The 12,893-nt window shown below is 45.9% G+C and overlaps 1 protein-coding gene across 1 annotated transcript in view; it reads right to left on the reverse strand.

Annotated features, from left to right (window-relative positions):
* Nucleotides 1-208: 208 nt before the first annotated feature.
* Nucleotides 209-12,893, reverse strand: part of NKX6-1 (NK6 homeobox 1) — an 18,742-nt gene continuing 6,057 nt past the window's right edge. The window contains 3 exon segments of the mRNA XM_010845982.1: nt 209-366; nt 759-945; nt 1,027-1,098. Of these exon segments, the coding sequence (XP_010844284.1) occupies nt 209-366; nt 759-945; nt 1,027-1,098 (417 nt within the window).

Below are 12,893 nucleotides of genomic sequence, written 5' to 3' on the forward strand. Positions count from 1 at the left end.
ATGGAAGCTAGCGTAGCAGTATGCCTGGATGGTCCGTGCGGAGGAGCCCGGGAAGACAGCCTGTCCTCGTCTAGGAACTGCGCAACGTGGTGTCCACAGCCCGGGCCTTGCAAACTCTGAGACCCCCGAGAGGCCCGGAAGAGGCTTCTTTCTCTGAGCCGGTGGTGGCGGCGAAGGCGCGGTGCATCGACCGTGTGAGAGGCGCCAATTAGCCTTGGACCACAGGGATCTGGGTGACAAAGCTCCGGGCGCCACCCTCGGTGTGGAGGGCGCGGGGTTTCTCACTCGGCCTGCAAGGGGCGCGCTCGGCCTCCCCAGGGCCCAGCCTGGGGTCAGGATCCCCGGGGCCCGAGTCTCCCGCCCCTCCTTCAGGGGGCGCGCTGGGCCTCCGAGGTTCAGCCTTCAGCCTCCAGTTCAGTTCAGTTCAGTTCCGTTCAGTCGCTCAGTCGTCTCCGACTCTTTGCGACCCCAGGGCCTGCAGCATGCCAGGCCTCCCTGTCCATCAAACTCAACGTCCGTTGAGTCGGTGATGCCATCCAACCATCTCATCCTCTGTCGTCCCCTTCTCCTCCCGCCTTCAATCTTTCCCCGAATCTCGGCCTCCAAGCTCTGGTTTTAAAAAAAAACCTCGTGGAGAAGCAGAAAGAGCAGAGCGTGTTTGGCTCTGCGCCAGGCGCCGGGGTTTCTTTCCCTCCTCTGTGCAGCCGCGCTGTGGAGAGTCTCACGGGGTATCCTGTCAGTTCTGGGCTCGGCGGTACCAAGGGAAGATAGTACCGGCGATGCCTCCCGCGGGGCTTCCGAGTCCTCTCCTTGCAGCAGGAAGCTGTCCTGCGGGAAGGAGCCCGACGGGCTGCGCACACGTGGCGATGGCATGTGTCTGTCGCTCCCGAAGGCTGCTCTCCAAGGCCTTTGCCTAGCCATTAGGGACCGAAGCCGCGGGTTCCGCTGTGGGCCCAGGGTCCGGGAAGGGCATCCTGAATCCCAAACACACTTCTTTGGGCTGAGCCAAAAAAAAAAAGGCAGAACCAAAATGAGAAAGGGAAACACGGTGACGGCCACTTCCGAACTCTTGTCGAATTTCCCGGGCCTTGTCACCCCCTGAAAGTAGAGAACAGAGAACGTGGTGGCGAGAGACTGATTGACTGGTGGAGGTGAGTTCCCTGCGGTCCAGTAACTGGATTGGAGCTCAGTCCTTATGGGAAGATAGCGGAGGAGGCAGCACGAAAAGAGGGGGTCTGAAAGGGACAGCTGGACGACCCTTTCCGGCTCTAGGGGGATGTGGAAGGATCTGAGCACCTGTGCCTCTGAGGGTACCTACCAGTGCGCCTCCTGGGAGGATAGGGTGTGTGGTGCAGCGGTCCGCAGAGGCACCGCCCTCTGGGTTTAAAGTGGTCAATAAGAGAAGTGAGCAAACCCATCCAGTGGACTCTTTTTGCCTCCATTCCCAGGCAGCCAGTACCACTATGAAACCCTCCTAACAGATATGCTCTTGCCCGCTTGTCCCCTTTTGCAGACATGAATTCCAGGGTCCAGAGTGTGCAGGTCAGAGGAGCGGGAGAGGACAGATCTCGAGCCTGTACACAGGATTTCCCTGCGGAGAGCCTCTTCCAGATCAAATAGAATGCGGCTGGCAAATACCTTTTTAAAAATCCGTCTACCCATTTAATCAGGGCGAATTCCGATTTGGCCCCTTCAAACCTTTGTGATTCAAAGGGAAACTCAGCACCCCCCCACCCCCCGCCCCAAACTCCGCATCTTTTGTTTCCAGGTCCTTTTTGAACCGGCAGAATTTTTCAGAACTCCCCCGGCCTTCAAGCTCTGTGCCGTGTTCCCTCTCTCCTGACCTGGACAGAAAGTTCTAGGAGGTCCAGGCCAGGCACAGCCTCTCAGGCTTTGGGAAGATTATTTCAACGCCTGCCTGTTGTAGGTGGGACACAGAGATTATTCCAGACTTTTCCCTTAAGAACACTTGTCAAGTCTGGTAAATCTTCCCAAGCCAGCTCTCTTCCCCTTTTTCCCTGGGGAAGCTGAGTTCCCTCACTCTCTGCTCTTATACACTCCCTGATCTTTAAAGAGAACCTCCTGGGTGCCAATTCAGGGAAGAGATTAAAAGAAAAAGGAATTTTTCTGCCCAGCAAAATAGGATCCAGTAAAAGGGAGAGCCCAGACTTAAGTTGTGGACTGAAACCCTGAGACCAGACACCATTCCCTGGATAAGGGTCTCCCTGATTTCCAGGGAATAAAGGTAGCACACAAAAGACTTTTCTAGATGTCCCTGGCAGCCAGGGGACAATGTGTGGATGTTGCTGTAAACCAGCAGTATGTTGGGTTGGCCATTCAATAAGTGCCTTCTGCTTTCGTGAGATGTAACAGAAAAAATCCGAATGAATTTTTCAGCCAGCCTAATAGAAAAGGTACTGGAGAAAAGTTGTTGAATGATGAAGCCATCACAAGTGGAAGAATTCATATCCCTTTGGACGGGTGAGTACAGGGAACTGTGTGGGAAGTAGGGGAAGATATTGCTAGTTTCATAATTTCAGTTAAGAGACCTGAGGTCTGGACTTATTCTTCCTTCTCCTTGGATCCTAGATCCTCCAGAACAAAATTTTAAAAACTTGCCTTGGAAATAGAAGTGGTCATTGGCTGTTGGCTTTCAATACAGAGGCTAATGGTGGAGGGGATGGGACAGGGAAACCAGGAGCTCCTAAATTCCCTATTCTAGGGGAAAGAAAGGGAGTGGATGAAAGAAAACAGCTTAATTGTAACATTGACCAACAGGTCAAGAAGTTGACTCCAAACCCACCACCACCAGCTACCTGTAACAAGATCTCCTGCAGGCTTTTTGGAGCTCTCACAGTCTCTAAGGATCAGTTCACCACACAGAGGTCTCTGAAGATGCAAAGGTGTCCACAGTGCATCCAGACTTTTCAGGTACAGAGAACAACATGAGACAGACATGGAGGGTGGCCAAGGGAAACACTTCGTAGTCTTAGTGAGAGACAGAGAATCCTCTAACAGCAGGAAACCCCAGGTAAAATGTACAGGAGTTAGATGTATTCATTTATGTCTTATATCTTCTCAAGTTTTTGTCCCTAAGAAAATATTGCTGGAAATCTAAGTTTGATATTGCAGACTATTGGATGGCATCAGTGACTGATACATGCATCTCAATTGCTAAGTGGCTTCAGTCATGTCCAACTCTGTGCGACCTTATGGACTGTAGCCAGCCAGGCTCCTCTGTCCATGGAATTTTCCAGGCAAGGATACTGGAGTGGGTTGCCATTTCCTCCTCCAAGAGTATTTTAAATGGCCAGTAAAGTGAAAGTGTTAGTCACTCAGTTGTGTCCAACTGTTTGCAACCCCATGGACTATAGCCCACCAGGCTTCTCTGTCCATGGAATTCTCCAGGCAAGAATACCAGAGTGGGTAACCATTCCCTTCTCCAGGGGATCTTCCTGGGGATCAAACCTGAGTCCCCTGCATTCCAGGTGGATTCTTTATCATCTGAGCCAGCAGGGAGGCCCAGTAAGTCCTCCTTTGTTTTTTTTTTTATGCATAATTATAACCCATGTGCCTTGAAGAATGACATACATCACTATGAATGATGATTATGCTGAAGATTTTATTTTAAAGTTATTTACAAGTAACGATGTGAGCTGATAAATGAATTTATTATAATAACCTTACTTGATCTTCCATTTTGTAAAAAAAAAAAAAAAAAATCTTTACATTGAACTCACCCATTTCCTATTTAAGCTGTTCATGCCTAATTTTACAGCAATTTGTCAGATGTTTACATGTATACACAGAGGTAAGTAAGACTCTTCCTAGCTTGGAAATCAGTTCTCTGCCTCCAGGCTGGGAGATGAGAAAGGGTTGCCGTAAAGGTCTGTCATTTTCTTTAAGACCTTCAAGAAAATGCCAAGTTCCCTGTGACTTCAGCTTCACTGGGGTGTGTGTGTGTGTGTGTGTGCATTCAAAAATTACTCCTTGAATACCTCCTATGGACCAGGCACTGTGTAGTGTCCTGGGAATCCAATAGTAAACATGGGCCAAGTGTGCCTGTGCCCTGGAAGTTTGTTCTGCATCTTAGTTTTCCAAGAGGTGGTACAACTGCACCTCTGTCCAAACTGTTACCCACTCTGGCCTTTGAGGCAAAGTCTTATTATTTCACATGCTTGGTGAAATGACACAGCCCTATTCTATAAAGAGAGCTTCCCTGGTGGCTCGGTGGTAAAGATTCTGCCTGCCAATGCAGGAGCCTCAGGTTCGATCCCTGGGTCAGGAAGATTCCCTGAAGGAGGAAGTGGCAACCTGCTCTAGTAGTCTCACCTAGGAAATCCCATAGACAGAGGAGCCTGGTGAGCTACAGTCAATCAGGTTGCAAAAGAGTCATACAGGACTGAGTGACTAAACAACAACATACCATAAAGATGGAGAAGGAGAGAAGGAGGAAGGGGAAGAAGAAGAAGGAGAGGTGGAATGGGGAGGAGGGAGAGGAAGGAGAAGGGAGAAAGAGGGAGAGAGACACGCAGGCAGGCAGACTGTTCGCTGGAAACCATCATGACCCTTTTATGCAAACTGTGGGTTCCTGGCTGCCAGTCACCTTGAAAGTGAAAGTGAAGTAGCTCAGTCATGTCCGTCTCTTTGTGACCCCATGGATTATAGCTTGCTAGGCTCCTCTGTCCCTGGAATTCTCCAGGTAAGAATACTGGAGTGGGTTGCCATTTCCTTCTGCAGGGGATCTTCCTGACCCAGGGAACTAACCCAGGTCTCCCTCATTGCAGGCAGACGCTTTAGCGTCTGAGCCACCAGGGAAGCCAGTCACCTTACAGGTACAGAAAGCAAGGTCTCTTGAAGTCATCCATTTCTGCCTTACTCTCTGTGTCAAGAAGGTTAATGGCAACACACAGATTTCATATATGCCTTCACAGTCCCTTGTCTTTTTGCACAGCCTTTATCAGAATACCTCAGCTGGCACTGGGGTAGCTTCTTACACCAAAGGCCATGAAGGCCAACCCTTCAACTGTATTTGCAGTTTGCACGGTTACCCTGCATGGACTTTTCTGCTTCTGCAGTGATGCAAAGGATGTGCAAGTGTAGAGTAGTATGGCAGAGAAGAGGAACCATCTGCCCATCAATACTGATTGGCAGCCATTAGTATGGCAGAGAAGAGGAATCATCTGCCCATCAATACTGATTGGCAGCCATTGCCCAGGCTCACTCGGGAAGAAGCAGGGTCTACAGGAGCATTCCTCTCAATCAAGAGCCAGTTCTCCTGGCTTCGGGGACCTGCCTTTATTTTTCTAGGAGTTTGCTGTCTCCCTTCGTCCTTCATCCCAAGGAGCCAATGGCAGTTTCAGTGCCTGTCCCTTACTGCCTCTCTCTCTCCTGCTTTCTTGCCACCTTGATTCTCCTGGAAACAAGTTCTGTCCCCAATTCTCAAAGGAAAGACAAGGGGGACAGTCCTAAACCCTCAATCTTAACTCAAAACTCAGGGTCCCTTCTCTTCTTTGTACCTTTTTTTTCATTTCCCTGAGCTTTTCTCCCCCTAGAGTTAAGCTTTTCCTGCCTTTAACCAGCCAGAGTAAAGATGGCAGTGTATCTGTAGCCATGTTCTATAGTTAAGCAAATAAAACTGCCTATGAAGCCAGATCCTAGTTCTTTCCAAGTCTTAGACTCCTTCATGAGAAACAACAGTATGACAGAGTTAGCCAAACTATACATCCGCATTATGAGATACGGTCATCGCCTCTTACATTTTTGTATGTGCACTTTATATTTTTAAGCTTCCCTGATGGCTCAGATGGTAAAGAGTCTGCCTGCAGTGCGGGAGACCTGGGTTCGATCCCTGGCTTGGGAAGGTCCCCTGGAGAAGGGCATGGCAACCCACTCCAGTATTCTTGCTTGGAGAATTCCATGGACAGAGGAGCCTGGCGGGCTGCAGTCTGTGGGGTTGCAAAGAGTCGGTCACGACTAATCATAGCACATTTACTTCTTGGGAAATGCTTCAGTCTTGGTTCCAAGTTTTCTATAAGTGATACTACTCTATTACTACTACTACTACTGGCATAATAGTTTTTGTTATTATATTTCAAAAAGAACATTTCTAGAGAACAGAAGTAGGTCTGTTATATACTACATTAGTTATCTGTTCTTGGGCTTCCCAGGTGGTGCTAGTGGTACAGAACTCTCCTGCCAATGCAGGAGAGCTAAGAGACTTGGGTTCAATCTCATGATTGCAAAGATACCCTGGAGAAGGGCATGGCAACACACTCCAGTATTCTTGCCTGGAGAATCCCCATGGACAGAGGAGCCTGATGGGCTACAGTCCATGGGGTCACAAAAGAGTCGGACATGACTGAAGCAACTTACCGGGCATGCCCGTGTAACAAATTACCCCCAGATGTAATGACTTCATAAACCTTGGTTACCTCATACAGTTGTTATAGCTCAGAAATCATGGAGCGCTTAGAAGGGAGACTCTGCCTCAATGTACCTCATGAGGTCACAGTCACATGTTGACCAGGGCTGCAGTCACATGAAGGCTTGAGTGGGGATAGGGGACCTGATTCCAGAGTTCACTTAACATTCCTTAAAAATTAGGATTCATGATTGACAGAGGCCTCAGCTACTCACCAGAAGGCCCTTGCCATGGGGCTGCTTGATTGTCCTCATAGCATGACAACTGAGTGATCAAGAGAAAAGACAAGGGGGATGCTACAGAGCCTTTTATGACCCAACCACACAGCATCACTTCTGCGCACTGTGTCCATCAGAGTATCTCAGTATAGACACTCTCAGGGAGAGAAGCATTATGCTCCATGCTTTGTAAAAAAAGTAATTTTATTTAGTTAGTTCGTTTTGGCTGTGCTGTGTCTTCATTGCCACACGGGCTTTTCTTTAGTTGCAGTGAGCAGGGGCTACTCTCTAGTTATGGTGAGCAGGCTTCTCATTGAAGTGGCTTCTCGTGTTGCAGAGCATGGGCCCTAGGGCGGACAGGCTTCAGTGGTTGCGGCACAAGGTCTCAGCAGTTGCGGCTCCCGGGCTCTAGAGCACAGGCTCAATAGTTGTGGCACATGGACTTAATTGCTCCTTGGCATGTGGGATCTTCCCAAACCAGGGATCAAACCTGTGTCTCCTGCTGCTGCTGCTGCTAAGTCGCTTCAGTCGTGTCCAACTCTGTGCAACCCCATAGGTGGCAGCCCACCAGGCTCCCCTGACCCTGGGATTCTCCAGGCAAGAACACTGGAGTGGGTTGCCATTTCCTTCTCCAATGCGTGAAAGTGAAGTCGCTCAGTCGTGTCCGACTGGCAGCAATCCCATGGACTGCAGCCCACCAGGCTCCTCCGTCCATGGGATTTTCCAGGCAAGAGTGCTGGAGTGGGGTGCCATTGCCTTCTCCGCTCCCGCATTGGCAGGCAGATTCTTATCCATTGGACCACCGGGGAAGTCCTAGGCTCCATCTTTTAAAGGAAAGAATATCAAGGAATTTGGAGAAATATTTGAAAACCGCTTTAGGGTCTTTCCAGTGTCATGGAAAATATACCTTGTTTCCACTTCTACTTTAACTTTTCATACCCTTTCCTCCATTGAAGAGTTATCCTGTACAGGACAGAAGAGGCTTCCCAGGTGGCACTAGTTTGGTACTACCCAGTGGCAATGCAGGAGACAAAAGAGACCTGGGTTTGATTCCCTGGGTCAGGAAGATCCCCTGGAGAAGAAAATGGCAACCCACTCCAGTATTCTGGCCTGGAGAATCCCAGGGATAGAGCCTGGCGGGCTACAGTCCATGGGGTCACAAAGATATGAATAGTGTTACTATGAATAATTGCACAATTATCATATCCATTTTAGAGATGAGAAGACTGAATTTTCAGCAACCTTACTTTTCTCTGGTCTATATAAGCAAATTGGTCCCAAACAACATACTGACCGTTGATAGATTTTTCAGAAGGCATGCACCTTCAGAATTTTCTTTAGAAATAAAACTGTATAATAGAAGTATGCTGATTTTTTTTCTCAACTGAATATCTCTGCTCTCTTGTAATAACTGAGTATATAAGATAATTATATCTCAATATTTCCTTTAGCTTCACCAAGGTAGACATAGGCAGTAACATTAGGAAGGTCATAGGGCCCCTCTACAAAAATAATACACACTCAACTCTTTCTCTATAATGAGGAAGGAATTCACCTTTGAATAGATCTTCACCCAAACTAGCCCTTATTATTCAAAGCAGACTAAAATAGAAACCCTAGATGAGGCTTCTACTTCAGAATTCCTGCCAGGCAACAAAGAAACATTATGCTCCACTTTTTTCCAAGTGTGATATTCAATGGAAATATCTGGTCTGGGCCAGAAAATAAATGATGCATATCTAGATATTCATCTTTGAGGTGAATAATCTGTTGGATCAAAGAAGAAGATTGAAGCTTTCAGATAAACCTTCCAGTTTATGAAACCACCCCAAGCCAGTCTCTGGAATGCTCTGCTGTGCTTAGTTGTATCTGACTCTTTGCGACCCCATGGACTGTAGCCAGCCAGGCTCCTCTGTCCATGGAACTGTCCAGGCAAGCATACTGGAGTGGGTTGCCATGTTAATGCTGAAGACTGAACTTCAGGAAAATAGCCCAGCCCTTTTGTCCTCCCACACACACCATCGCTCTACTCTCCAGTCAAGCTTTTCATCAGTAGATGTGGGGCATATATTATTGTGATTTCTGCAGACCTTGAAAAAGGCTACATTAGAGAGACTGTTTCTCTGTGAAGCTGGAGTCTAAATGCTGCAGAACAAAATACACACCTTCTTGTCAAAAAAAGGAAGGGTAAAGAGGAACTGACTTTTTTTAAGTTATACTGGGAAGGCAGAAGAATATTTTTTGCATTTGTGTGTGTGTGTGTGGTGGAAAGGAGAAAGTTTATAGAAATCTGCTCAGATTAATCTAAAATAGAGTTTATAGATGAAATCTGCTGCTTCCTCTGTTGTTATTATGTGAGTCTATTGTCAGAGATTGACAAAAGAGTCAGTCTCTTTTAGGCTATTCAGTGCTAGGAGTTCTCAAGTGGAATTTCACCTCTCCTGTGTGTGTGTGAGTGTGAGTGTGTGTGCTGATGACCAGCTTAATGGACAAGACAGTGGAGATCTACCCTAGCTGGGCTCATAACACACTCATGTTCATGACATCAGGCTCTAAAAGTTGTCAAAGGCACTCTCAGGCTCTGTTGCCTAATACCGTATTTGTAAGAAGAGCTGGCCTCCAGTCCAGATTGCTTGCACACTGAGCGGTGAGGGGCACACATCTTTCCAGGGAAGAATGAACCATTTTTGGTTCCTCCGAACTAGAGAAAGGGAAAGTGGATTACGGTACTCACGTGCTTGGGAAGCTGCTCAATAAACCACAACTTCTGGGAAAGAAGGTGTAGAGCTTTACAGAATCCTCTGAATGTGAGCCAAAGAAAGGTAAAATCAATTAGAACTGAGCCTGGAATTTGGGGACCAAGAAAGTAACTGAGTAGGAGCTTCAAACTGTGAACGCAGCTGGGACATCTGAGAGGCAGGAACAAGGCCCTTCGCTTCCAGGCTGAGTGCCCTCACCCAACCTCACTGGGTTTCCCTTTATAGGAAAAGACATTCATGTATAAAACAAAAATGAGAAAGCAGTTTTACCCTCCTTTAACCAAACACACACAGAGCCCTCATTTTTCTCATTTTGTTTTACACGTTGACACTTTGTTACCTATAAGCATTTTTAAAAGCAGAGGTGGAGTGGAGGATAGGGGAAATGCGTGAAGGTGATCAAAATGTAGAAAACATCTGGGCATGTAATGTACAGCCCAGTGATCATGGTTAACAATACTGTAGTGTATATGCAAAAGTCACTAAGAGACTAGATCTTAAAAGTTTTCATAATGAGGAAAAAAAAATGTGAGGTGATGGATATTAACTAGATGTATCATGATGATTATTTTGCAATATGTACATACGTCAAAACTTTATGTTGTATACCTTATACTTACACAATGTTATTTGTCAATTTTACCTTAATAAAACTAAGGAAAAATTTTTTAAATAATAGCAGAGGTATATTGGGCCACTTGCTGTTACTTTTTGTTTTTAAATCATGACCCCTTTAGCTGTCATGACTGATTGGCAGGCTCAATCAGATGCTTATGGCTGGTTAAGGTCCTAAAATTTTTGAGCCATTATGAAAAATAATTCTTACTCTCCCTTGCTTAAGCTGTGGAGTGTTTCCTCAGCTTTCGTACCATGCTAACTCTTAGGAAAAACATTCCTGTTGTGCATGCATGGAACTAAACCTAACCAACCATGATAGAGGGGGCCTAAGTAAGGTACCCCCACCCTCTCCTCCCTCACTCCGTTTTATGGTGCCAGTTGCAACTGGTGGCCAGCTGGAATCCTGGGTGGAAGTAAATTAACTGGAAACTCCAGTCACTGGTGCAGTCCCCTGGGATAAAGGAATGAATGCCAGTGCAACATGGCCTCAGAGCATACCTCTGGCTGCTGCCTGCACAACTCAGGGCTCATCAGTGCTCAGACTGGCAAGCACACACACTCTGTGTGCCCTCTGTATATCTGTCTGTAGGATGGGGGCCAGGCCACTAGCTTTCAGACTTCTCAGATGCTTTAAACACAAAGAGCTCAGAGAGAATGCTTCCTGAAGAAACTGGAAGAGGTGTCTCTCCACCTATCTAACTGGGGATAAATGCTATAGATCTAGGGGCTTCCCTGGTGACTCAGACGGTAAAGAATCCACCTGCAATGCAGGAGACCTGGGTTCAATCCCTGGGTTGGGAAGGTCCCCTGGAGAAGGGCATGGCAACCCATTCCAGTATTCTTGCCTGGAGAATTCCGTGGACAGAGGAGCCTGGCAGGCTGCAGACTGTGAGGTTGCAAAGAGTTGGTCACGACTAATCATAGCACATTTACTTCTTGGGAAATGATTCAGTCTTGGTTCCAAGTTTTCTATAAGTGATACTACTCTATTACTACTACTACTGGCATAATAGTTTTTATTATTATACTTCAGAAAGAGCATTTCTAATTATCTGGTGGATTGTTCCTTTCTTAGGAAGCAGGAATAAATAAAAAGTTGCTTGGCTTTTCAAGACAGAAGAAGGATGGAAGAAGGTAAAAGTAAGTAAATAAAGTAGATAAGAGACTTTCATTTGGTGCAAAATAACAAATAATAAAGTGGTGCTTTAGGATAACAGACTTGCCCCACCGCTAGGTTCTTTCAGAAAGAGAAAGATGAGAGGCAGAGGGAAGGAAAGAAGGAAGTGAGAAAGGGAAAAGATCGATCTTATTGTTTACATCTAGGATTTAAATTCAAAACCTCTTTTGAAATAGCTACCTCTCTGTAGGACACACACCTTAGTCTTTCGAAAGTGAAAGTGAAAGTCGCTCAGTCCTGTCCGACTCTCTGCCACCCCACGGACTATACAATCCATTGAATTCTCCAGGCCAGAATACTGGAATGGCTAGCTTTTCCCTTCTCCAAGGGATCTTCCCAACCCAGAGATCAAACCCGGGTCTCTCGCATTGCAGGCGGATTCTTTACCAGCTGAGCCACAAGAGAAGTCTCTCGAAGAGAACAGAAATTTAGAAGTTTAAAACTTATTGGGAACTTCATGGACCAACTAGAGAAAAGAAATAGGGCAGATTTGTATCCTTCCTTTCTATTAAACCATGCCGTGAGGAATGTAGCCTGCAATAATTTACTTCGAGCAATTTCATTCGCAGTTTTTACTGTTTTTTTATTTTTTATGTCATGTCGGTCTGAACAAAACAGACCCACACTTTTGTTACCTAACACACGCCTGAAGAATCTACTGAATCCTATTGATTTTCCTCCCTTTGAACACAGGCTCATTAACCTGAAACACTAAGGGGATAACTATATTTCACTGAGCCTATAACTGAGTGTCTGAAAACAGAAAGATCCCAAGACAGTAATACAGCTCTCTCCTCGGGATTCCCTATTTTTATTTTTTCACAATTTCAGCTGCAGAAGCTGTGATATTGCTTCCTTAATCCTAGAGAATCCTAGAGAAGAAGCTTTCTTGAAATATAGCCTTCTTTATTGTAATGTTTAGCAAAATCAGGGGTCCCAGTTTTCCACCAACTTCTGTATTTTTACAACCTACTGGGGAGAAAATGTTAGCATCAAACAGCAGCATTGCCCTGACAGCCAGTTCCACTGCCTCCTCTCAGCGAAGAAAGCTAAGGCTGAATTGAGAAGCGATCTTGGGTATATGGAAATGAGGTCTCCCCAAAACCTCCAGGGACTTTCTCGCAAAGGAAAAAGCGATCAGGAAGAAATCAGACAGCACAGACAAGACAGCAGAGGCAGCCTGTTGGACAAGTCTCTCCAAGAAGCCCATTGAATGGGGCTGCATTTATCTTTCCAATCTAGGAGAATGAGAGATGTGACCTCCCCCCTTCCAAAATAATAATAATGTAACAATTATTTTACCCAAGAAACCAAAATAAAATGCTTGTGGTCTTGACTTTTATTTGAGATCTCAGATGAGATCAAATGGTCTATATAAACCCTTTGATTCAAGGCAACAGACTTCTTCAAACTGTTTTTTAATTTGATTTATCCTTTGAAACAGAAAGTGCATTACATTTAACTGGTTTTGCAAAGGGGGTTTTCTTCTCTTTACAAACCGAATTCCTTATATAAATTAATAAAAGTTAAAGATGCTAATATATCACCGTTATTAGCTTTAAAAAAGAAACAATTTACATAGTCTATAGTATTCTTATGATACAAAACACTTCAAATTCAAATTACAGCAACTAAATGGAGTTTTCTGTTTCTGACCCAGAGCGTTGTAACAATTCCCACCATCTACTTTAACACGC

This window comes from Bison bison, unplaced genomic scaffold, assembly GCF_000754665.1.
Source record: "Bison bison bison isolate TAMUID 2011002044 unplaced genomic scaffold, Bison_UMD1.0 scf7180017864228, whole genome shotgun sequence".
Classification (NCBI taxonomy): domain Eukaryota; kingdom Metazoa; phylum Chordata; class Mammalia; order Artiodactyla; family Bovidae; genus Bison; species Bison bison.